This window comes from Scardinius erythrophthalmus (genome assembly GCF_964197995.2).
Source record: "Scardinius erythrophthalmus genome assembly, chromosome: 12".
NCBI classification, from domain to species: Eukaryota; Metazoa; Chordata; class Actinopteri; order Cypriniformes; family Leuciscidae; genus Scardinius; species Scardinius erythrophthalmus.
The window spans coordinates 21,729,460-21,757,307 of NC_138232.1; the positions used below are offsets into that span (position 1 = coordinate 21,729,460).

Below are 27,848 nucleotides of genomic sequence, written 5' to 3' on the forward strand. Positions count from 1 at the left end.
GCTGTTCCTGACTCGTTGGCGACATCGTGTGGTCAACAACAAGAACAACAACAACAACAACAGCAATAACAAAATTCAAGACAGGGTTCCTTCAAGTTTTGTGCAGTATCATAATAACGCTTCTTCTTCTTAAAAATATACGTTTGTTTCTATTTTATTTGTGGTAAAAGTTTAGTATTGTCGTAACTGTGTGAATAAATCTGGATCCAAGCTTATTGCAGGGGTTTTCCAGTCATTTGAAAATGCAACATTTATTTTTAACATATGCATTTGCAAATTCAAATTACAATATTTACAAAACCAGAGGTCAAATCAACAACTGTGCAAAATGTTGGCATGAATGAATTTCATAAAAATAAAAGATATAGAGCTCAATTAGTTTGGCTAATTATATTATTGAGATTATATTTGTTCTTCAGAAGATATGGAAACTGGAAGACTGGGAAGACAAAAACAAAATACTGTACAGACAATCATGTGAGGAAGTCAGATCAAAATATTTGCACCAATAATTGTTGAAAGAAAGATTTTCACTCATGACCAGCTTAATGCACAACACAACCTTTCAAAGATTGAACCATTTGTGTAACAATAGTGCTGTTCTACACATCAGTCACATAGACAGTAAGAAACATTTATATCCACTATACTTTATCATTTTAAACATAATGTTGTTGACGCTGAAAAACATGTCATTCTCACGAAACTCCAAATGTAAACAAATATCATCACCAAATGTCATCAAACATGTATCAAAGAAGTGCAAATCATGGGGGGTCGATTAAGGTAAAGTCAGTTTCTCTGAAACACTTGGTCAAATGGCATTCGGTGTGCAGACTAACTACTGCACATTATTTCTGCATTATATTGTAATAAAACATATTTTTTCTGGTGGAAAATTCTAATAAAAGACTTGGCAAAACTTGGCATGGAGAATTCTCTCTTTCACTTTTTACACATTAAGGAACAGGTTCATTGTTAATGCAGAGAACAAGGTCAAACAAGTTCAAGTAACTCTTAAGTCTTTGAGAAACTCAATACCATGACTACATTTAGTGTTAGTAAGTTAGCCGAGTTGCAGATTAAAATACTTCCTGGATTGATCAACTTGTGATTCACAAATGAAAGTACATAATGCAGTAAAACCTGCTTGGTGAAGTGTCTTAGCTGATCATTTGATCACATACAGACACTACTGAATAGTGCGTTGTTTAAAACACAATACACATATTGCAAGAGTCCAGAACTGGCCTTTATGTTTGCAGCAACCTCTCTATCCTGATCTTTGATCATTTAGTCGATTATTCCCGCAAACGTGTGAATGGGCAAAGGCAATCCTTTGCTCATGTATTTGCTCAGTCCAGCATCGATGTCGTCCTCTGTCATGAACTTTGACTTTAAGGATTTTTGAATATAATATCCAGGGTCTCGACATGGAGAGACCTCAATGCTGTGTTAGAAAATATAATGAAATACAAACAAATCAATATCACCAGAAAAAGGCCAGTCAGTAAGATTTTTTTATATACTTTTATTCAGCAAGGATGCAATAAATTGACCAAAGGTGACAGTAAAAAAGGCACTTTGTCACACAAATATCTATTTCAAATAAATGTTGTTCCTTTAAACTTTAGTTTGAACCGTTTCAACTTTGGTGTTTGATGTTTCTTGAGCACCAAATCAGCATATTTAAATGATTTCTGAATTATCATGTGGCACTGAAGATTCAGATTTGCCATCACAGGAAATTGTAATAAAACTTCATAATATGACTTGTTTTACTGTATTTTCAATCAAATAAATGCAGCCTTGTTGCGTAAGAGGCTTCTTTCAAAAATATTTTAAAAAAAACTTACTGACCCCAAAACTTTAAACAACAGTGTAGGTGATTGGATAAAAATTTTGATAATTTGAGCAGAATTTCTCACCTCTCAACGTTCATAAATTTCCTTCGAAAGTCTTTGTCCAAACGCACTGTGAAAGTTGATTTGTCTGGCGTCTTCAATTTAAAATTGCATGTTCTGATCTTTGTCTCCTTATAACAAAAATAACAGCATAAATGTCCAAACTTAATCAGGTATAATTTGCATTTCCTACTCTAAAAAACACTTCACAATTGCAGTCCAACAATGTAAAACATCTTAGCGTTACGTATGTACGTATGTATTACGCGTCCTCGCGGAACCTGGTGTCTGAGGCACATGTAACATCAAGCCAATCATTGGCCGACGCAGTGTGATGGCGTCACAAGGTGCACCTTAAAGTATAAGAAGGGCTCCTGACAACACATCAGATTTTTATTTTCTGAAAAAAGACACACAGGCATGCCCAAAGCATGGAAACATAGTTGGTATTGACGTCCCCATAGCTTCAGAATCTGATTCAGTGTCTCGTTCCCTTCTCAGGGAACCCTCTAGTAGTTAGAACCAACCTGGTCTAGGCACTAACTCGAAGGCCTTAGCCCTGAGCCAATAATGTGTCAGAGGGCGAGTGTTACACACCTTGATGGCTAACAGTAACTAGTATAGCAATGTAAGGAGAAGCCCTGAAGTTTCTATGACCATATATAATGAGGTTCTCAAACTAGCCCGAGCCAGGCTCCAGGAGAGTCTAGATCCCTTAGAGCAGAGCTACCAGTAAATCTTGGCCTAAGTCCATGACCCACATCTAGATAGGCTAGCCATAACCAATAGGCTGGGGCAATGAGAAGGAGCATAACCTTGATTAATATCCCGTCCTGGAGAAGGTGACAGACAAGAGAGTATAACAACTGTTATTCAGCCATCTCAATTATCTATCCAGTTCTACTTCTGAAAGTGAGTACCTACATAAACTGACCCAACAAGGAGAGCGACTAACCCATTCTGTACTCATGAATACTAAACCAAGCTTATAGTAGCTTACTTTCCTTCAAGGTAAGGAATGGGCCCAAACTTAGTTTAGGTCACCCCAATACTAACATAATTGAGGGGCCACAAGTGGCAGGTTCAACCTGATGCCATTCCCTTTTTAAGTTTTAGTTTGAAAGCAACCTCCTGCAACCCAAGTAGGGCTGATGGGGTTTGGGGTGATGGATGTGGAGACTGGAAGAAAGGGAAGAAAAACAAGAAAAGGTACAAAATGCGGTGAGAGCTATTACAGCACCTCTGCTCTCCATCCTGGGAGGGGAGTCTCGGGCAGCCACACTCGCCTTCTGCTCCTTTCTCCAGGAACTTCTTCCTGGTGAGGAACCAGATGATTTAAGAGGAGACATGACCCGGCGAGGGATATACTTCCCAAAGGCGGCCGGACTGTGTTCTCGCCTCTCTAAACCTGTCCACCACCATCTCAACTGCAGTGCCAAAAAGTCCAGAGGACGATACAGGGGCATCAAGGAGGACCGTTTAATCACACTCCCTGATGCCTGACAAATTAAGTCATAGATGCCTCTCCGTCACTACCATAGCCATCATAGACCAGCCAATGAAGCGGGCCACATGCTTGGTGGTACGAAGAGCTAGATCTGTGGCTATACACGGTTCAGAGACTGTATCAGCAGATCTGCCTGGTAGGCTTGCAGTACTGCCATAGTGTGCAAAGCTCCACCAGTTTGACCAGCCACTGCATACACTATGCCCACCAGCCTCAATGTTGCCTGACATGGCTTAGAGGGCAAAACAGGAGCCTTCAGCATTTTGAGGATGTCCCCGGATGCATTCTCCTATAACCCTGCTCACACAGCCCCTCCACATTCAAATAACTAACTACGCGAGCAGAGTATGGATGTCCCCACGAATCTGACACCTCAGTGTGCAGGTCTGGGAGATTATGGTTAATCTAAGCAACCATCTGCAGTCTCGTGTTTCGAGCCGGACCAGTCCGGTCTTAGCCAGGCTGTGGCATGAGTCATAAACTCCAATAGCTCTTCGTATTTATTGCTTTGCTGCGTGAAGCAGGAAACAGATCTTTTAGATATATCCATCTCAACAGACAACACATCTATTTTGTCAGAATCAGAGGCGAGCAATGAGTCCTCGTTCACCGCAGAAGAAGCAGCTGAGCGGGCTAGACTGATTTATACTCGTCTAACCAGCATAGCCAAGCAGAGCATCAGCATATCAGTATCCCAAGCTGACAGCCAGCACAATATTTTCCATTCTATTATCTCAAAAATGTTTTAAAATACACAGTTTTCTCAGTTTGTACAGTTTCTAAGGTTTAGCCAGACTTACCGCGTTACTCTTTGGTTTTGTGTCATTGAAAGTAACTGTGAGACAGTTGAGATCTACAAATGGAAAGAAAAAAAATAGTCATTGATTTAAATTAATGAGTTGATCTAAACTGATTAACAAAAAAAGAATACCTTTCATTAAAATGATTTCACTTTACCTTCAGTTTTGTTTTCTGGTATTGCTGAAATCTGGGCGCCAGTGGTTCTGAGAGAGAACCCTTTTTCAACCTCCCTGTTGCTTAGAGACACCTAAAAGGAATGTGAAGGGTCATATGAGGTAAACTAACATTTGCTGGTCATTTACTTTTTAACTCTAGAAAAAAATCTAGAATGCCTCTTTGAAACTATTAAAATGTGACTCACTGGAAAACCGACAATTCAGGACAGTCACATTGTGTGTGACTACATGAAAATACTACTTCGATAATCATATAAGCATAGACAGCATAAGTCACACTCACTTTTAAGTAGCTAAAGGAGATCAGAGCCCCACAGAGCTCAGCAGGCATCTTCTTCTGTTTGGCAGTGTCTGAGGGAAGAATGTGGGCTCTAAATATTGGACGAATAAACCACTGGCTTTTTTGACTATACTTATCCTGACTTTTGTTGCTGAATATAGTTAAAACGTTAAAAATACAAGTCTCTCACACACCTTTTTGTGCTACTTGGGCCATTTTGAAGTCTGGGAAATCCACTTCCAGGTCTGTGACAAAAACTTCTTCCAAAGCTTCTTTGGACTTGTTGGAAAAGTGAATCTGCACAAGTAGAACGGAAAATAAAAACAATACTGTTATGTTATAGTTCAGAAAGTGTTCTATATTCAACAGCTTGGCATTCTGGGCAAACTTGTGGCTCATTATGAAACAACATCGATAACTCTTTATGCTTCTCTTCTCTCAAACTGCTTTCACATCCTTTATGCTTATTTTGTATTGTGTATTTACTGCGAACTACTAAATTACACCTTATTCTCATTGCATCATAGCTAAAAAACTGACTACATAAAACATTACTAAAAGTCATTCATTCTCACCTTGATGTGGTAAATGTTGAAGTACACTGGCTGCTGTCCCATTCGGACGTAGTACGAGATGATGTCAGCTAAGAAAAGGTCAGATTCGTGTGGTTTGCCACTGTTGGCCTGGAAAAGTAAAAATAAAACATGGCAGAACCATTTGCATGTAAAGTTATTTATAATTTAAAGACCAGAAAAATTGACAAAATTGACCACTGACAACATTTACTGGGAGTGATGTTATTGACTCTTGTGAAAAAGAAGTGCGGTAAATTGTATGGAATGTGCACTTGTAATATACTTAATATACTTTATTAAGTATATTAATATACTTAATATACTTTAAAAACTGTACTTGCAGATAATACATATTAATGAAATGAAAAGCCACTTCCATGACAAAGTTTATTTACACACTTTAGTAAACTTTTAAAAGGTGCACTTTAGCCATATTTCCAAGACTATAAAAGTAGGTTACACATTGTTTTGAAGGTCCACTTTAGACATTCTACTTCAATGTCTAAAAAAGTTGATGTATTTAACATACATTTAAACTATAATATATTTCATTTAATTTCATTTAAGATGCAATTAAGAACCCGGAAACATTAAAGAATATTTGAAAGTGCAGACTGAATGTAAAGTATATTATTTTCATAATGAGTAGGGGTTTTTTTTAGAAGTAAGGGGATGTTTAAATATGTGTCATGAGTACTGTGACATAAATATTTTTGGGATTAAATGATGTCAGTTGTTCACAAATTTCTTTACATACAAAGCAATAAACAACCTAACAAATTAAAACAAACGTTTAAGCTAAAATGCCAATTAAGTGTTCTTCACAATGAACAGTTGCTGGCTTTGCATTTATACAAGGAAATGACTGAAAAGAAAAATGCCTGAAAGAGAAACTTTCAAACTTCCTCATTCCATTCTGACTGGCATCACTTTCTAAAAATACATGACCATATATTTGTACCCAAGAATGGCTAATATGCTAAATATCTGCCTATCTTTTCACATACCGTTCTCGCAAGATCAGGAATCATCTGTCCAAGACTACAGACATTGCAGTCATACCACGGATCCACCATTCCAAGATAAGAGCCCAGAGCACAGAAGTTACTGCTTGCAGAGGGCACGGTCTCCTAAAAGAAAAGTTATATAAGATGATGCTAGTTCTGCTAAAATGGAAGGTATTTTTAAAACTTTTTTTCCTACACTAGTAAACTAATCACAGGTATCCATCACCATACACTTGCCACATGTGAACCTAAAGAGAAAAAGTGTATAATTCTTTGTACCTTTACAGGGGAGGTTGCTGACGACTGCCGAGCAACAGGGATGTAGTACATCTGTAGGTTGACTTTCGCAGTCAGAAACCGTCTCCTGGCTTCCCGTTTCCTGTGAAGCAAAGTCAAACAATTGCCATAGACAGTGTTTTAAAAAAGGAAACTTACTGATAACTTCCTCATTACAGATAATTAAGAGGCTTCTTCAATAAACAGTAACAATAACTGAAGTGATCTGTTTATAGGGTCTTTACTCTATGTTTACTCTATAACAACCATAGAAATCAAGTCAACTTTAATCTGCAGTATATATGAATGTTGTTACTGTTTCAAGCCATTTTTAGGACTATTAGCTTGTCCCCTTCAAATTGTGTCAGAAATATCAGGGAGAACTGTCCTGATATCATTATGGTCAAAGAGCCTCATTAAAAGAATACAATTACTGAAGAGAAAACCTTAATAAGTATTTTGGCAAAATCTTTTATTATAATTTCTTAGGAGAAAAACATATTTGAATATTTGAAAAAATGTGGTGCAACCAACAAAATCGTGTGGTGCAAACAACTTTCAGAAACATGCGGAAAAATATCATTCAGGAAATTATATTATAGGTAGGACCACATAGCTTATTAATATTTTAAAAAATCAGAGACAAGTGGTGTGGCTGACTTTTTCTTTTTTTGTTGTTGATTTTTTTCAACTAGATATTTCGGTAACACTTTAGAATACTGTTTTTGCATTAATGAACTACTACACAGGAACAAATGATTAATGCACCATTAACATTCTAGTAACTATTATTAACTAACAAGAAACTCTGATTAATGAATTAGTAAGTATCAGTGCTAGTTATACACTATTAGCTAATCAAAAACTACTACTTTATTATTGTTATTATTATTATAGATATTGCAGTGTGTGTGGGGTGGGGAGGTTTGTCTAGTTCTGGTCTGAATTCACCCGTTTTTTCTTTTCTTTTTTTCTTCTTGTTTTTCTTCCTACTGTTTTGTCTATCATTCAGAGTTAAATGTCGGGATTTGAAATAGTCCAGATAATGTTCCCTTGACTGTATTGCTCTGTTTTTTTTAACTGTCTGTGTAATAATAAAACCATAACAAAACAATAATAAAAATAAAAAAAAACTTTTTTTCATACCTCTCAGAGGACTAATTACTATATACAGGTTCATAGTAAATGTGCATAATGTATAATTAATTCCAACGTGAAGATCATGGTAACCCACTATAATGACACAAGTATTACCAAATCCTTCAGAAGGAATTACTAATGATTTGGATCAGTATTCTAAAGTGAAAAACATGACAACTTCCAAAAATTGACTGTAGTCATTGTAAGCTTTTGAGGTTTTTGGATAGTAATGACTCAAGTATTACCAAATCCTTCTAAAGGAACTACTAATTATTTGGATCAGTATTCTAAACTGAAGATCATGGTAAGTGTTAATTAACTAAAGTGTTACTTAATACATCAGAAGGAATTACTGTCCAAAACCTTACAATTCAAATAATTAGTAATTCCTTCAGAAGGTTACCATGATCTTTACTTTAGAATGAATTATAAATTATGCATTATTCATGTTAATTATGAACCTGTATATAATAGTTCTAGACATGGAGGTATGAAAAAATAGTAGCTATTGGTTAGCTAATAGTGAATTACCACATTCGACAAAGCACTATTACTTACTAATTGGTTAATCAGAGTTTCTTGCTAGTCAATAGTAAATACTAGAGTGTTAATATTGTGCTACTCATTTGCTCCTGTGTAGCTATTCGTTAATGACTGAACATTATTCTAAAGTGTTACCGATTTTTCCTTTCTTTATCATAGAGACTCTCGTATGTCTTTGACCCAAATAATAACAAATATCACAGATGGCATATCGTCTCTTACCTAAACCAGTAGTACGCCCTGGCTAGCCTTCCCACTGCCCGGTCATCTCCCATCACCACTATTTTAGCAATGTAGTCCCGTTCTTCTTTGGGCAAGGTGGTCCCACTGTTTCCTGCTCTCCTCTGCAGTGTGCCACTGCTGCCAGCTGTGCCCGTCTCCTCCAGTGCGTCCTGCATCAGGGCCATGCTGTCAGTGACCGACGGCTTCACCTTGATTCCTCCACGCCGTGAGAGCCGCCCACTGGTGTTTTCAGACTTTGAGCTTCCTCCAGTAAATTCCATGTCAGAAGCCTCGGGTCCTTGCATGTCACGCTCTATACCGCTGTCCGTCGACATGACAGAGTGCCGTGGCATCTCTGAGTTGAGCTCTGTGTGGAGGTCCGACATGTAGAACTCATCTGGGTTGAGAGAGAGGTTTTCACCGTAGGATCCGGAACGGATGAATTTGGCCAGTTCTCTCCCTGTGACAGACACGATGAAAGGATATGTTGTATTTTAGTGAACAGCCTCATCTCAGTAACTCTCGTGGGTTTGGATGAGTTCATGTGTGCTAGGATCTATTTTTATGTGACCTAACCCTGAAAAATTGTGTTTGTTGCTGTAATCTAATGCAGACTGTTTTATTCTTTTTAGGCTTCCTAAAAAAAAAAATCAAACTACTGTGTAATAATTCAAATATATCCTTCTAGATTATAATAAGAGATATCAACAATGTCATAAACTATGCTTAGATTCGCCAAGATACTAAAATCTGCAATCTAAGGAATTCAAGTTTCTTAGATTCTAAGAAATTCAAGTTGTATCTTCTGTTAAAAATGATCATAACACATTACAACACAACACAACACAGCATTATTGTATTAATGGAGAAAATATTATTTTAGAGTATTTATTTACACTAAGTGCCCATCTTGTCTGGCAAAGACAATTTACACTAACTTACATTTACATTAACAAAAGAAACCAAATCAGTAGCAGGGTCAGTGATGGACACTCAATTTCGATTTTACATGACTCATCCAAGTTTGAATCTTTCCGTTTCTGATCCCATTTTTATCTCTTTTCCCATTGCATACCAGCTCGGAAATGTGTTCGTTTTAAATACAAGTGTAAATAAAGCAATAACGGGTATTTAATAGAAGGAATAAAGTGTTTAATGGGCATTTAATAGGCCTATAATTGAAACTGGATGTGATATCCTCGCATCGATCGGACAGGCCGGCACATCGACTGCAATGTGTGCAGCTCACTTTGTTACAATGCTCAAAAACGTGACTCCCTTCATGGACTTTTGAGACACCTCTACTGATCAGCAGGTTCAATATAGTTAGGGGTAGGTATAGGGGTGGGCTTTAGAGATAGGGCAAGTAAAGTCCAGATAAGGCAGCATTAATTTATGCTTTTGATAAATATGCACTGAATATGTTGTTATTAGATACTATTTTATACACTGTGCAAATGGAGACAAATATTTAGCGTAAAGAAAAGTGTACACATTACACTTGCAATATTGTCTTGTAACAGTAATAGTGCAAATAGCCACTTCCAAAATATTTTAGTAAATGAATCCCACTCACAGAGCTCCTCCTCCTCCCACCACAGATGGAAACTAATCTCCGGATTGGGAAGTGGAACATCGCACAAGGAGCCATGGGACAATAGACCTGAAACCCAAAACAGTCATAATGACACCACAAACAAATCCTGCTTCCTGATCCGGCAAACACATCTGATATCAAAAGGGAAAATAACAAAATATCTAGTTCTAGATCTTTTTTTAGAGAAGATATTTTAGGAAAAGCTATTTTGGTACAGATGGAGTCTGTCAAGAGTGTTTATTTGTGTTTGTGAGAGAGTATAGATAAGAATATAGAAATAGTGTATAATAGAATAGAATAGAATAGAATACAAGTAGGTGTAGTGCACCTTTGTTGGTGTCACAGAGGATCTGTGAGTATAACTCTTGTAGTTTCTGTCTGATCTGACCCTGTCCACCTCTGTTCACATCTGTGCTCTGTTCTACTGTTGCAAGCACTTCATTGAAGTATGACTCCACGTCCTGGTCCAAGTCCTGTCATGAGCGCAGACACATAGATAATCAGACACACAAACACATGAAAAAGCATGAAATCACACGTGCAGATGCACACACAACATATAGCCATAATTCAGACAGACACATATGGGATGTCCTGTGGATGTCCTGTCCTGTTGCTTTGAGTTTTCTGAAAACAAACTGCAGACAGATGGCATGTGGACAGAGACAGAGATGGTGACCTGCAATAAATGCTCGCCCTTTGTCTCCATCATTGTGTAGTCTAACTAAAATTATAGAGTTTTTCGACTGTTATACAGAAGTTAAATGTAGGTACAGGCAATTTCCCCTTCATTTAGAAATAATTCATGCTTTCTCTTCAAAGAAACTTTTCAGTAAAGGGTCAGTTGTTGTGGTTCACAAAAACTTGACTATGCTGCTAGTCCAAAACTTCAGCTTTTCTAAATAAAATGACCAACCTGCAGTGCATCATTGAGAGAGGGTCCGTGACAATCCTCTCCCAGTATCGCCTGAATACTGTGCTGCACCACACAGCGCATCATGCTCAACGGGGTCCGGACCATTCCTTGAGCCTCAATGTCAGCCTTCAGGACAGTGCTGAGAGACTCGGAAAACACCGCAGGATCCGCAAACACAAACACCCTGAACACAGAATATAGCCAATCAAACCTCACGGACACAATTAGTTACACAGTGAAAAAAAACGAAACATTCTGATTCACTTCTGCCTGGGCTGACGTAAGGTTTATTTGATAAAGCTTCCTGCTGACTTCAGCAGCCACATCAACCCTGTAGAATGGAAGCAATTTATTACCACTGCAAAACAATCAGCAACTGGGTTAACAGGCTTTGAAATATCCGGATGCACAACATATTAAAAATGGCTGACTTTACAAATAATTCATCTTAGTTTTCACCTTCTATTCCTATGTTATGTGGGGTTCTTTAGAAAAGGGCACACCTTTGTTTTAATCTAACCAATTCAATTAGTATTATCTTTTTAATAAACAGCCGTGACAACAGTTGTTTCCTTATTACTTTCTATATTTACACATTTAGATAGCCTTCCAAAAAACTGAAAAATCTGGTAGTACTACTTTCAACAATTAGTAAGCACAGAAACTCCACTGTTAACTTGAAATGTATTAGTATATAGAAATGAACATTACCCAATATTAACAAATGCTATATTATTATTTCATATTCGTTTGTACTATTGCTCTTGCTACCTTAATGTTAAAGAAAACATGAAATCGAAATGAACAGTTTGTATTTGTTTATAGAATGTTGCTGTAAAAAGATAAGAAAGAAAAACGCTCCAGAAATGTGACACTAACATGAAACGTTTGCAGCAACTACCCGACAATGATTCAACCAGCTCCGATGGACAAAAACAAGTCACGCCCTACATTTTTTTCTCATTGTAGAAACTTCTTTTTGTTAAACGATGTTTGTGCAATCTTATTTCAAGATAAAACACACTCTTTTTAAAATAAGGTTTAAATAGGTGTTTAATAGTTTTTAGGGTCACGATAGGTCAATGAAATATATCAGCAGTTGTGTGATAATGATGATATAGCCCTCATGCAAAAGGTTGCAAATAAGGAAAGGCATTGAATACACATAACAACTGTTATGTTTGAAGTTTTGCTAAGGTATGAAAGGGACTCACCTCTCCTGGGGATAGTGTTCATTTTTTAGATTTTGTTCTGCAAGTATCCTTTTCTGATACAAAAGGCCTATGAGAAAAGAAACAAGACAAACTCAAGCAAGAATGTACTTCAGACTCGTAGGGATCATCTTTTTCGTTTACAACTTGATTGACTGATAAGTTTGGTTTTTTGGCTGCAAAAAAAACAAGCCAAAATCAACACTAAAATCAAGAGAGATGAGAATGTTTGTCATACTTTGTCTGAAGATTTAAAAAGGTGACTAACCTGGAGCTAATCGTTCTGCTTTCATTTGCCCAGCATAACTGAAGCCCACAGTACAGTACGGCTGAGGCAGAGTCAACAACCTCTTGCAGAAGTCATAAACTCTTTTATAGAGGTCATCAGGAATGTATACTGTCTGCAAAGAAACACATGGGTGTTCATGCAGGGTGTTAGTTAAGCAGTTTCGTTGAACTGACCAAATTTAGAAATGAGAATGTATGATTTTTGGTACACAGTTTGAGACTTATATACAAAAATCACATCTGAACAATCATGTGTGCCAATGTCTATAACAGTGCTTCTTAACTGGTTAGTCTGTTCTGATGTTTGCTAAATGCAAATATAAAATGTAATCAACCATATAATCATCCACAGTTTACGATGGCTTGCATTTTATAAATAACACATAATTATATATATTGTTGTAGACGTCAAAAACTGTCTCCAATGAAACTCTTTTAGTGCTATAATATGGTAAGCACCAATACGATTAAAATGTCCTATTCATTGTGCGTCAAGTAAAGTTTTTTCTTCAGTTTAGATTGAGTTTATGGTAATAACAACACATTTCCATATTTAATTTTATTTATATCAAATTTTTTTTGTGCGATAAACAATTTGACTGTGTTGGATCACCACTTGATGTAAAATCTGGATCATATGGAGCAAATCCAGTTGAGAATCACTTGTTTAAAAGAAAAATAAAGGAACGTAAAAGGTATAAAAGTATAGCCAATTTTTCTTACCTGCATCACAGCATAGATGAGTGTATTAAGCAGAGGAATGAGATGTTTCTTGCAGTCAATTCTTTCAGCCTACGTACAAAAAGGTTCGAAAAACACAGAAAATCATGTTTACCATCTATTCATCTGGTCATTCACAAAACTCTGTAAATCCTCACAGCCTACAGCTGTCTTTTGTGGGTTTAAATGATGTTAATCATTATTAATTATGAGATAACTAACTAATAATAGTTAACTGTTATTATAATGAATCAAATTTCTTCTTCTTTTTTTTTTATTCCAGCAGCAACAGATAATCAGGTGTTTTAGGCAGGTATTTTCAAGTAACCAATGTTCTCATAATAAACACTATATGGTCAGTATAGCATTTATGTTATACTCATTAAACATGATTACTGTTGTGTCAATCACTAAAATGGGAATTACACTGCAGCATACTAACAAGCATTATGCCATAGAAACTGGTGACTCACTCTTTCTAGTTCCTTGATGGTCACCCTCACCAGAGCCAGACTCCTGACAGAACTGGCTTGCACTTTCTTGTGTAATGTCCATCTCAGCATTCCTAAAGAATGAACAAACATGAACAATTCAGACCAAGCTAGAATATGTATTTGTCAGATTTTGTGTATTAATATTGTCACTCAAAACTGGCACACGAGTTGTTTCATGATATCGATGTTTAAAAAGTAGTACGACTTGTGACATGGAATTTATATATAGGCTAACATAAACATATGACACTACTGATTAGACTGTAGATCCATTTATTGCTGACCTTATTGCATATGTATTTGTAGGAGTTTCCCTTTTAGATTAAACATTTATGGGAGCATTGGGAGGAGAGTAAATGAATCATGCAACAAGATTTACTAAGGTTTGCGCTCGTCAGTTTACTGGTATTTGTGCCATTATTTACAGCCCACCAAAAAATGACTATAAAAAAGCATTCAGCTTTAATGCAGGATGCATAGATAAAAACAAACAAACAAACAAACCAACAAAAATATTGCAAAAATATTGCTGAGAGGGCTATAACCTTGACAGACTTTGATTGTCTGAAGATAATGTGTGTGTTAAAGGGTTAGTTCACCTAAAATTATTATTTTTTTAAATCTGTCAGTAATTACTCACCCTCATGTTGTTCCAACCCCGTAAGACTTTCGTTCATCTTCGGAACACAAATTGAGATATTTTTGATTAAATCTGAGAGCTGTCTCACTTCTCTGTAAATGAAACTCGCCGGTCCAGAAAGTTAGTAAAGACATTGTTAAAATAGTCCAAGTAATTACAGTGGCTCAACTTTCAGTTTATCATGTGACGTGAATACTTTTTGTGCGCAAAAAAACAAACAAAAAAACGACTTTATTCAACTATTCATTTTCTTCTGTGTGGGCCTCTGAGTAAGTTCACACAGTGTAACAGCACAGCGCTTCTGGGTTGTACGTCAGAACATAGGCTCACTATTGGCCAGCATCACACACATGACCAGCGTCGGCCAATAGTGAGCCTACGTTCTGACATACAACCCAGAAGCGCTGCACTACGAGGCCCACACAGAAGAAAATTAATAGCTGTATAAAGTTGTTATTTTTGTTTGTTTGTGCGCACAAAAAGTATTCTCGTTGCTTGATAAACACTTGGACTATTTTAAACATTTGTCTTTACTAACTTTAAATTAAAGAGAAGCCTATGGAGGAGTGATCCAGCTCTCAGATTTAATCAAAAATATCTTAATTTGTGTTCCGAAGATGAACGAAAGTCTTACGGGGTTGGAACAACATGAGGGTGAGTAATTACAGACAGAAGCAGTGGTTTAGAAACACAAATAGGCCTACTGAACAAACACATTGGCCATGGCGGTTATCTTTTTTTTTCACTGAAGCTACTGGCCATCTAACTGGGTCAGGGTTTAGCCTTTAGGTATATGTGTGTTCTTTTAGTCAGTGTGATCTGTTAAATCCTACCTTTGTTGACAACTGGTTGCTCAGTGTCCATTTCTCTCATAATGGTTAGCAGGCTACGGTAGACTTCGGATTCGATTGCAGCATATTCAGCTTTTTAAAGAGAAGCCAACAACATAACATTTGAATGCTGATATGTTTATCTAATCACGTGTGTGAGATTCACTACTGTTTTTATTCAGCAAGGATGCATTAAATTGATCAAACTGTTTTTAACTGTGATAATAACAATAAGAAATGTTAATTGAGCATCAAATGAACATTATAGACTTCTGAAGGATCATGTGACACTGAAGAATGGAGAAATGGCTGGTGAAAATTCAGCTTTACCATCACAGGAATAAATTACATTTCAAAATATTAAAGCAGTCATTAAACTGTAATAATATCACAATATGACTTGGTTTTACTGTATTTTTTTAACAAAGAAATGCAGCCTTGATCAGCGTGAGAGACTTCTTTAAAAAAAAAAATTTTAAATCTTACAAAACCCAAACTTTTGAACAGTATATCCATTTAAAACTGATACGAATGGAAAATCAAATATTAACATAGAAATTTTTCACAAAGTACCCATTCTTATTTATAATAGACTATGAGTTTCTCCAAAAGGCGCAAGTCTCACCTGCCGAGTCCATAATATTAATACTGCTAGAATTCCTCCAAGATGCCATAATGTAGCTTGGTCCTTACATAATGAGGTAAAAGGAAATAATCACCACTGTGACTGCTGACACAAAGACAAGCACAAATTATACAGAACGTTATTGCATAAAATCAAGAGAAAATAAGAACACTATACATTGAAAATTTACTAAAGAGCATTCAAGCATTCAAAAATCATCATTTACTCACTCTCATGCTGTTCTATTTCTATTTTGAACATATTTTGAATAACGCTAGGGTCCAAACTTTCATTGTGTCACATTTTCCAACAAATTATTATTTTTGTGTGTGTGTGTGTGTGTGTGTGTGTGTGTGTTCCACAGGCAAAAGAAATGTATACTGGTTTGGAATGACATGAGCATGAATAAATGGTTTCCTGAAATAACCCTTTAACGTGCTGGTCATATCAATGTGACTCACTCTTCTATTTTCCACTTCATGATGCTGAGAGTTTTCAACATATTTCTCAGCTTATAAACACAGTAGGTAACAACAAGTTATTTTGAGCATGATAATTTGCACTCTGTGTTAACAGTGAACTCTTTACTAGCTGTTTACCAAAAAGCAAACACACACACATACACTCACACACAAGACACAACCATGCCTTAACAGACTCAGGTGCACTTTTACCCACTACTGTGTACACAAGAAAACTTCCTCTTCATTTCACCCTCTCAGATACGGTTTAAAACTGACCAGCAACGGAATGCAACTAACTGCTCCACTTCTGAGACACTTTTAAGTGTACTTCCAAGAAAAAGAGTGAGGAAATGAAAAAGCAGTGAAAAACCCCCCTCAACGGTGGTACTTCGAAAAATAAATAACTGGAACTAAACAAAGGGGCCTTTTTCAGTGACCGACACAGCACGTAATTATGCAACTTTCCGATAGCTTGGTTTCTCACTTGCTGAACTCAAAGTCACATTTCACAGGCTACCTCCAGTAAGCTGCAACTGTCTGTCAGGGAAATAAGTTCAAGAGAAAAAAAAGTTTACTGACTTACCTTTCGTCCTTGTGAGTATATTAATGGACTACATCGTATGGCATGTCTATAAAAAACACTTGTTCTGGCCAGACAGTCAGAGTGAGAGCTGCACTCTATGTAACACTTCCTCTAACTGCTGCGGCTGATACTGAGGACAAATGCAACTCTGACTCAAAGCTGAGTGAACGCGAGGGAGGGACAAGAAAGAGAGAGCAAGAGAGAGAGTTTGACAGAGGCAAGGCAGAGGAAAGTTTAGAGGGAAGATTAGGGGGAGAAATGTGTGAAAGAAGCGTGCAGAGTGGGGGTGTGGACGAACTTAAGGGAAAGTCCTCTGTAATATGAATGATAAATTAAGCAAATATACTCACATAACACCTTGAACCTAATTTTGGACAAGTTCAGGCGGAACTTTCTCATATCCAGCCAAGCAACGTGATGCATATGCATGTGCGGTCTGCATAAGCCTAGTGCTGCAGAACGGCAAAACTAGCGTGCAAAGATTAAGCCCCTGATCCTGCACATAAAGGCATTGAACAAGTGAAGAGAAACAGGGTCAAGAGCGCTGTATCAGCACAGAAAGCAGCTCGCTGAACCACAGGCTTCCTGTCGCTCACTTGGCCCTCACTCTCAGAGAGACAGATGACAGGACCTGACACACATCCTGCCCCCATAAATGTGGGGGCGGACGACTCACACGGCTGAGATATTTTTAGTACCAGCCAGTAGGGAAAAAAAGTTACACTTTTACTTGTGCTTTTTCGCTTTAGGTTCAGTCTTACTTAAGATAAGAACTCTCTTTAAACATATAATAACCTTAAGGTGTGGAGATGAGGGTCTATGACAAATAAAAGCCCAGTAGCAAATACTGACCTATAATAAGGCCTGTTACAAAAACATAGCCTATAGGCTACTTAAAAGCTGTTTAAGTCATTGTATACATGAATTTAATTTAATTTTAATGCATGTGTGGCTAAATCACTGACAACAATGGGTAGCATTTACAATAAGGTTCGTTAGTTAGTCATTAATTAACTCAGCATAAATTCAGCATTTATTAATATTAGTTCATATTAATTTCAACATTACTAATACGTTATTAAAATCAAAGGTTGTATTTGTTAACATTAGTTAATGCACTGTGAACTAACATGAACAAACAACGAACAGCTGTATTTTTATTAACTAACATTAACAAAGATTAATAAATAGCTACTGTAACAAATGTATTGCTCGTTGTTAGTTCATGCTAGTTAATACATTAACTAATATTAACCAATGAACCTTATTGTAAAGTGTTACCCAAAAATGAGTGTCACGACAATGGCCCACATTTTTCATAGACAAAAAAAAAACGATTCAAAATGATTCAAATACAGCAAATAAAAGGTATACAAATATGTGCAAACAGTAGGCCTAATAAACAGCATGCAAAAACATTTGAAAAAACAACCCTGTGTAACTAACACACAAGATGACGATTGACTGCTACAAGACAAAAATGAAGATAAACGAAAAATGTGGGAGGAAACAGTGGCTTAATTTGTGTGCGTGCCGTGTATGCTGTGTAAGTGAGATGGAGAAAGAATGGATAACAGGTTTATGCAAGACTGTTCGGGTGCATGTTGTGTGTGCAGTACCTGTATATCACTGCCCACTCATTCAAGCTTCGGTGCTGCAGACTTTCCAGTGTCTCAGGAGATGAAATCTGACGGAACTCACAGCCCTGCATCTGAATAGCATCTTCTTTTTTTTTTTTTTTTAGCAAGTGTCTATAGTGTTTTCATTTTGAAGCTGAGAAATGCAGACAGTCCTGTTCAAAGAGTGGGTTCATCTGGGCTAGACACTGGAGTTCTAAGTTCTGTTACAGGAACAACAACCACTTCCTCTGCATGCTATTTTTATCTGCTGATGTGCCCAGCTGTGTAGTCCTAGAGACTACGCAGTGTAATGTTAAGCAAAGTAAAAAATATAGTTTACATTTCATTTCATTACATTTTTAAGTAGTGTCTATTATTTTAAAGAAAAATGCTTGTGGCATGCTTAAAGATTTTGCCCAAATAATCAAATTATTCAGTCAGTGGCAGGTAAAAAAGCTCAAACTTGGGATGAACTTCCACCAGATGAACTTGAGTTTGCACTTTGCACCTCTGAGAACTTCACTACACCTCAGATAACTGATGGACTTGAAATGCTTTGATTTTTGCATTTTTCTCATTTAATATAATTGTTTTCTATTGCCAGCAAAATAACATGACTGAAATGTTGAACTGAAGGATCAAAATGAATATCAGAATGATTTCCTCTTTACGCAGCAGCATGAACTGACAACACCATTTGTGTAAAACCTGATGATCGTGTTATCCATCATGATTTGACAATGTTCCAAAGACTTGCACGTTTCAATGAAAACAAGGAAATTCGATGTGCCTGTGGAATTTACATGGTCATCGTGACAAATTTGTTTATTTTATTGGATACCTATAGAAACAGTGCGATATCTTTTAAAATACTAAAGCTTTCAGGATTTAACCCAGAATATCAATGCCTGTAAGACCATGTAAAAGTGTAGCCTATATAATATAAAAAGGCATAATATCACATTTTACAGTAAAGTAAAAATAAAGTCTAGAAAGCAAACAGAAATGTAAAACATTTTACTATCTAAAGTTAAGGCCTGATGTATATATATAAAAAAACAGTAGGAAAGAAAACAGGGACTCCTGTTCCGTTTTTGTGTCTCCACTACAAACGTCTCCCAAAACAGGATATCTCTCTGAAACACACCTTCAGATGGGAAGACAGCCTGCAGAGCTGTGGAAATCCCCACACTAGGACAGTGGCAGCACACACTTCACGTTCACAGAGAGGAAGACCCCTTCCAGTCTGCATGCGCCTCAGTGGACAATGATCTTCCTATCAAAACAATAAGAATTGACTGAACCAATTACCAAAGCTAGCAGGAAAGTTCACACAAAAATTAATATTCGTCATCATTTACTCACCCCTTTTGTTTTTCCAAACTTGTATGACTCTACTTATTCTGTGCAACACAAAATAATATATCTTGAACAATGTCTCTGTGCTGTTGTTCTCTATATGGAAAAATAATTAATAATTAAAGGGGGTGACACTTTACAACAAGATCCCATTAGTTACCATTAGTTAATTTGAATAATACATAAAGTGGGAGAGAGGCCGCACTATGTTTTTATTTTTATTTGCATTGCAATTATCTAGGCCAGCACTCTTAAAATTGACAAGTGTACACATTGAGTGAAGCCTGCTCCTATCCACATTTATTAATTTGAATAATGTAATAGTAAATGTTGAGATTCACACTAACTAAGAATAATAAATGCTATAGTATTTATTAAAAATATTTTCATTGTTAGTTCATGTTACCTAATGTAGATAACTATTATTGTTATGTGTATAGGTTTGGAATGACATGAGGGGTGAATTGATATATACTTTAGTCAACATATTATTAGTATCGAATGTCAAACAAAGCCATATATTATATTAAAATGAACAGGTTCTTACAAAGCCGTTTTACAGTTATGGAGTATTAATTACTCAGATATCCTGTATTCACTGCTAGACAATATAAGGAAGCAGTGTACAGTGATCAGAGCCTACCGCCAACATCAGCGGCCTACTTCTCTGGGCTTAGAAATGAGTTTGTGTAGGGGAAGGGAGGGCTACCTAAAATGATACTGGCCAAATGCAATGGAGCCAAAGGCAGATACACTGACATGAACATTTAGCAAACCTGCCAAAAGACTTGGCGAGTCTGCCGAGGGAAGTGTGAAGTGGGTCAGTCGCCCAATATTAAAATCACCTATTGTCTGAGATCATAGAGTAGAGGACACAGTGACATGGAAGTTGCTGTTACAAAATGACCTTATACATTTTTTTATTCTTGTTTGGTAAGAATGTTTATCATCATGTCCATAGTTTAGACTAATACTTCTGCATGCTTAGATAGTTTACCCCCATGGTTCACCTTCATTTTATTCCAAAATTATAAGACTTTCGTTGATCTTCGGAATACAAAGTCCACGCAACCAAAACCTTCCCACATCAATAAGTACAAAAAGACATTATAAAAATGGCCCAACATGTTGTTTTATTAACAAAGTTCAGGAGGAACACGTTCAAATGATCTATCCAATCAGTATGAGAGAAGGACTATATATACATAGCCAACTCGCCTATGTTCCATAACAGTTTTCTGCATCACTCCACCACCCATACTCCTAACTATTGTCTGGTTCCTAATCCCAGCCAGGAATACGGCGGGAGTGTTCTGGGTCCGGGCCAAATTCCGTGCTCTGAGCCCTCCCCTCGGACAGCACACCAAACACTCATACTTCTTTTACTCTGATGTATGTAAACTTGTGAAATACTTGATTGCCTTCCCTTTACCATATTTTATGTGCTCTATGCATTGTTCATTGTTCATATGAATAAATAAAAGCCTGGAGAAAAAAAACACTGTGACATTTCTCAAAATATCTGCATAAAATGCATCCATTCAGCTTGCCTTTAAGCTAATTTTGGTAGAGATCAAATAACAGAAGCAACATTGAAAACTCACTGTGGATGAATAGCAGCTTGTATCAGAAAGGATACATGAATCACAGTTGCCTGACAATTACAATATCAGTATTATGCAGTTAAGCATACAGGGTTCGCACAATAATCTGCATTTCGACAAATAATTAAGCACTAAAAATACTCGGCTATACTGAGATATTCCATGATGTATCAGGTTTAACGAGGACTCTGTGACGTATCAAAATCTATTTTTATATATAGTAAACATGATCAAAGAGAAGTTGGTTTCTTCTAGCAAAAAGACGCCTTTGGGCAGACTGAAACTTTGGCACTGACATACCTGAACTGAACAGTGAATAACCACAGGCAGCTGGAATGAAGTAGGTCAATAAATCACAAAACCAACACTGCTGGCTTCACTTTCAGTCTTTCGCCACTAATTATCTTCTACCAGAATCTTAAGCTGTGATTAGAAGCATAAAAAATAGCATTTGATTTTATCTGATACCATACGTTTATCATCATAACTTCACACCCAAATTACCCAGGGTTTTTTTTATGTTATGGAACATTGTAAAGGCCTATATACAGTATTGTATCCTCTCTAATATCCTGCTTTTTAAATAATTTACTACCACCTTCCGCATCAGTAATACAGGCGTGGAAACGCTGGCTGAAAACATGGGAGGAGACTATTGGATCTATTTCTAGCATCAATGTTATTGCTATTATTTGACCACACAGAGAGAAAAAAAACTGCATGTAAATATTGTTTCTTCCTGAAGAGGGGTGTGTGTGTTGCATGTGCAGGAATGAGACTACTGTGTAACATCCTGCAAGTAAATTAGTCTAGGTTCCCCATTCCAGTCAAATGCATTAACAGACTAAAATGTATGAATTCAAAGACTCAAGTTTGTACATTTTAAAGAGGACCTGTTATGCTTTTTTACATTTTCAACTTTCTTTTATTATGTATGTTGTTGTTTGAGCGTGAAAAAGGTCTACAAAGTTGCAAAGCACAAAGTCCACTCTAAAGGGTGTTATCAGTAAGCAGTGCACTGTTTTGAACTCACTGAAATGCCTTAATTGTATAGTCTTAAGTTTTCTTCCAGAAACGTACACGTCACAATATTCCCAATGCATACACAAAATAAAGGGGGCGAGTCCTGGTTGTGTTGTTAGTGTACTGTCACCATGAGACTCAGGGCCTGTACCATTTCCCACACTTGTGGTCTTGGCCACTTGAGAGCACATTCACACGACAGGAATTAAGTGCTCGATATAGTCCCAGGTCTAAAAAATGGCAAAGCCCAGTACACTTAAAGCACACTAAATCCACACTATTTCTACTACCGCTTCGGAGTGGTATTGGAGGCAAAGCGTCGTCATTCTTCACATTCAGAAACTTACACGCCCCCAAATTTGCGACATGTCTAGGAAAATGTTAAATTAATTAGAAATGGCATTTAACTTTACCATTTTGTTTATTTAAACAGGGAATTATCCAAATGAACGTCAGTAAATTATAAAGTGCCGCAAGGGTCTGTGTTAGGCCCTCTGCTATTTTCAGTATGCTGCCTAAAGGCCCGTTCACACCAAGCACGATAACTATAAAGATAACGATAAAGATAACTATATATGCGTCCACACCAACGACCGATAACGGTCTTTTTATTCTAAGCACGCGCGCGCCCGGATGATCCAGATCCATTTTAAATGCGCAAGACCTTTAAATTAGAATGGATTCTGATTGGCTGTCAGTGTTTTATCGTTCGACAGCTGGAAAAAAATCGTTCTGAAAGTGATCCCAACGATATCGTTCCTCATATCCTTATCTTTATAGTTGTGGTGTGAACTCTGTTATTCTTTAATATGGAGAACGATTTTTAGAATTATATCTTTATCGTTATCTTTATAGTTATCGTCCTTGGTGTGAACGGGCCTTAATTGTTATTAGACAATGATACTCAGTAATGTATTTCATCATGACCAGATGAAATCTCTAAATTATCCAAGTTGACAGAGTGTGTTAAAGATATAAAATGTTGGATGACCAGTAATTTTCTTCTACTAAAATCGTACAAGACTGGGGTATTACTTAATGGACCAAAAACCTCTTAGAATACAATTTGCATCTTATGATCATATAACACCATTTTTATAATCTCTACAATGGTTACCTAGTTCCGTATCAATTACAAAGTATTATACTGACCTAAGGCACTAAATGGATTATGACCTGTGTATTTAACCAATCCACTGCCAAAATTTCTTAATACTGTGATCATTATGATCAACTTGTAATAACTGCTTTAATCAGATCATTGTTTCTGCCTAAATTAATACATGATGTTAGCAAAGAACATCTTAGAACTGTACTTTTCTGACATATGGACATGCACAGTCACCTCTCTGATAACAAACTTCTCATACTCTATAAAAAAGCTGAGTTATTTCAACCCATGTTTGGGTCAAATATGGACAAACCCAACCGTTGGGTTTAATATTTCATTTAAAAAATGTCATTTCATTTGACCCAAACATGGATTGAAACATCTCAGCATTTTTTCTGCCTTTTCTGAAATGCTGCTTTAAAACGATACGTGTAGTGAAAAGCACTATACAAATAAATGAAAAAGGTGAAATTTTATTGATGCAGATATGTGTGTATTTTCTAAAATGGTGCAACTGCTTTTTACTGCTTAATTAGAAGCACCATTGTAAGAAAGGGACTGAACAGAAAAATGGTGTAACTGTCTCCCATCACGTAATCAAGTTATATGCAGACTTGTGGTCTTTGCACTCACTTTAACACTTGGGCCAAATACAGGCAATACGTCATGCAAGTAGACAAGCGGTCGAGTGCAAAGACCACAAATGTGGGTACTGGGACAGGCCCGTTGTTTTTTCCACCCTGAATCTAACACAGTTAAGAGGCGTGACATTTGACAAGAGCACTTATCAGATTAAGGGTCTTCATAAACAGGAGCTTGGACATACTACATTCGCTATTATCATGTGACCTTCCAACGTCAGTTGCGTAGCTTCACTGCCATTTATAAATTCCCTCCCATTGCCTCATGGGATAGTAAAGTGTCCATCGTATACACACTTCAGAACTTTGCCGGAAGTTGGTCATCCAGGTACTTCTTGCCTACTCTTTTACGAGTACGGACATACTCCTTTTATCACATAGGCTTACTCTTTTTCACCTATGTGTAGTATAGGGAAGTAGGCTATGTGATTTCGGATGCAGCCAATGTGTTTAATTGACATAAAAATAATTCCACGATGGAACAAAGGCCTGGGAAGTCTTCCTGGCCGTGACATAAACAATCCGAGAACAGCCTCTCGTCAACAGTCCTCACCTTGAAGAAGGCGAAGCAGACAAACTGCTGGGTTCATATTCGGAAGCTTTCTGTAATGAGACTCCACTGAAGGCAAGTTGACCTGAACCCATGTGCAGATTATTTACACAAAACATGAACAAACACAAAATAAACAAAGCCATGGCTTGAGCATAAAACAAGCACACCAACAGAAGCTACACGAACAAAGCTAGACAACAGATATGGGAACATGAGGCTTATATACACCAAGAAAAATGACTAAACAAGACAAACCTGAAAGCAATGAACACAATCAACCAAACAGAACATATCAAATGATTAATTTCTAAATCACACGAGGTCCTTAAGCCTTAAGCGAATAGGGCTTAAGGGTATGTTTGCACGACAACGATATGCTTAAAACGGAGAAGTGTTTCCTTTTAAACCTGTTTTCAAAAGTTTGCGTTTTCAATTAAAAACGGAAGACTTTTTGGTGGTTAATTTACACGACAATGGCATTTTGGGTGCCTGAAAACGCAAACTTGTAAAAAACGATATCCGTGTAAAGAACCAAAACGCGAATCATGTGAAAACGATGACATCATGCACATGCGTATGTAAGGAATAATTGACGACAGGCCGTTGAATTATTAGAAAAATAATGCACACCCGAGGTGGTAATGCGGTCACGCGAAGCGGAGTGGCCGTTACACCTCGGTGTGCATTATTTTTACCCAAATTATCATAAAATTATCATACTATCATACAATTATCATACAATTATCATTTACCCAAATTATCATACGCCTTTTTAACCGAAGTTAATTTGGGTGGGTTTCTCCATCCCCAACGTCCCTGACGAGAACGTCGGTCTCCTCGGCTGTGAACCGCTCCTCGCGTGCGCATGACAAATCCGCCGTTATAATTAGTGATGGCCGGTTCGTGAACGAATCGTTCTTTTGAACCGGTTCTTTTTAGTGAACTGGTCGAACCAGTACACTAAATCGGACTGAATCGTTCGAAACAGTTCGCGTCTTGCGTCAGCGCTGATCCACAAGTTAAGTTACTCACTTTCGGACATGCCTGAGTCCTGACAGTCCCTTCGACTCAAAATAAACCAATATCCCGAAATAGGCATATATGTTACTCTAGTAAATCCAACAGTTCACTGAACTGAGACATGTTGTGCTGAGAGAAGTGATGAGCACGAGCAGTTGATACTGAGCATGCGCGCACTACCGAACGTACAGGTATACAGCGGTTCTCGGATCACCAGTACAGAACTGAGAACTGTTTCTTTCGGACACGTTCGATACGGAGAACCGATGAGCTGATGAGCTGAGCATGCGTGCAATTTTTTCAGAGGGACGAAGTGCATGTTTCTTAAGTATTTTATTGAACATCAATAAGTGTAACAAAATAAAACATGTTAGAAACATGTTTATCACATAGGCTACTACCTTTTCACTGTATTATTTTAAAGATTGGAAACAATGAATGGATTATAAAACTAAACATTTATTATTATACTAAAACATTATTTTCAGGAACAGATCATTTAATTTCTAAGTAAGTTGATATACATTTTTGACGTAAACTCTTTCCAAGGTTTTAAAGGGTGCAAATTAAATGTTTATAATGTGTTAATCAAAACATAACGTATTAAACATAGCCTACTGGAGTCAGACATGCATCGAGTTTTTAGTTTTGTCGACTGAATTAGCCTAGTAAGGTTTCAGTAGTTTTCAGCTCACACACAGGCATATGCTACGGTTCTCGAGTCAAGAACTGGTTGTTGCAGCAGTTCTCGGATCACCAGTACAGAACCGAGAACTGTTTCTTTCGGACACGTTCGATACGGAGAACCGATGAGCTGGAGAGACTGCGCATGCGTGATCGCACCGTCTCTGAACCGAACTTTCTTTTGGCCAACTGATGCTGTGTTTATATACTGCGTGCTGTGCTGTTACATGAGCACGGGTGAACCAAGGACTTGAATGAGGGGCCGAATGTAAGTTTAAGCGGCGAAATGTAAGTTTATTTAATTACAAATAAAATAAAAATGATGAAGACCAGTTTATTCACTTTAAGACATGTAAAACATCCGCGTTTGCGCATCGCCTTGGGCCTACTTCATTTTCAAAACGTAAATGTAAGAAACCTATCCAAGATGATTATGACGATGAGTACTATTATTTAACTGAAGTTATGATTACAAATGCCTTTATTTGAATGTATATTTATACGCCGGGATGATAGAATTGACGTCATTACGTGATGACGTAAAAGAACTGGTGAACCGGTTTTTTGAACCGGTTCATTGAAACGAACTGTCCGAAAGAACCGGTTCGCGGAAAAGAACCGGACTTCCCATCACTAGTTATAATAGGAATCCGCTTTAGAACAAGTGCGCCTGCTCTGGAATTGGTTTTAAGTGAGATGACGCTCTGATTGGTTTATTTCACGTTACGCCCAAACCACACCTATGAATAATGAAGCTACTTCAGACCAACCCATTTTAGATTTGCGCCTGGCGCAAGAGTCATTTTATCCCACCGGGAAAATAGCAACAGCGCCAAGACCCGCCCACAAAGTTACTTGCGCTTTGCGCTTTGACACTTGCGTTTCAGATCGTTAAAATAGGGCCCAAGGTCTTTACCGCAACACCTAAATTTGCTGCGGTAAAGACATGTTGCGGAAATGACATTTTTGCTGATATTTTAGCTAATTGTCAGCTAGCAATGCCCACCACATTAGTTTTGACTCTTAGCATCTTAATATACATGAATTCAACAGTGATATACATTTATTTTTTAAAATGTAGTTCAAAAATACACAATTATTAAGCTGAATGGTAAGGACGCACAATAAATACTAGAGCAGAAAAAATGATGTTTACCGTATTTTTTTGGTATCTTGTGAGTGAGGTAGTGTGGTGGCCCAGTCTGTCAGCAGTGTGCTCAAGTGATAATTTCTGTTTCCATAGAAACTAGACTTGTTTGTGTTCGATAAAATTTCATAATAAAAGCTTTTTTTCATTGTTGCGGTAAGGACTCAAAAGTGTGGGACAGGCACATTTAGTTAAAAAAATCATAAAAATGATCATTAAATAATAATAAAAAAATTAAGATGCTGTAAATGAATCTGTATATTAAACAATTCCATTTGAAATAATGTC

The 27,848-nt window shown here is 37.1% G+C and overlaps 1 protein-coding gene across 6 annotated transcripts; it reads right to left on the reverse strand.

The window, feature by feature from the left end:
* Positions 1-144: 144 nt before the first annotated feature.
* Positions 145-25,585, reverse strand: pik3r6 (phosphoinositide-3-kinase regulatory subunit 6). 6 transcript variants are annotated; one of them, XM_081381804.1, is made up of 22 exons: positions 25,462-25,585; positions 19,784-19,873; positions 19,566-19,694; positions 15,753-15,857; positions 15,131-15,220; positions 13,637-13,728; positions 13,167-13,235; positions 12,424-12,556; positions 12,159-12,225; positions 10,945-11,128; positions 10,357-10,501; positions 10,008-10,094; positions 8,432-8,891; positions 6,530-6,629; positions 6,251-6,373; positions 5,244-5,351; positions 4,863-4,965; positions 4,672-4,739; positions 4,369-4,459; positions 4,212-4,264; positions 1,929-2,035; positions 161-1,450 (listed from the first exon to the last, which is right to left on the reverse strand). In XM_081381804.1, the coding sequence occupies exons 4-22, from the start codon at positions 15,799-15,801 to the stop codon at positions 1,294-1,296; spliced, it is 2,286 nt and encodes a 761-aa protein (XP_081237930.1). In that variant the 5' UTR covers positions 15,802-15,857; positions 19,566-19,694; positions 19,784-19,873; positions 25,462-25,585; the 3' UTR covers positions 161-1,293. The 6 variants fall into 6 exon arrangements, with proteins under 6 accessions (XP_081237929.1, XP_081237930.1, XP_081237931.1 ...); XM_081381805.1 differs by lacking the exons at positions 19,784-19,873; positions 25,462-25,585 and adding an exon at positions 24,710-24,905; XM_081381803.1 differs by lacking the exons at positions 19,566-19,694; positions 19,784-19,873; positions 25,462-25,585 and adding an exon at positions 16,800-16,931 and having other exon boundaries at positions 145-1,450.
* Positions 25,586-27,848: the final 2,263 nt, after the last annotated feature.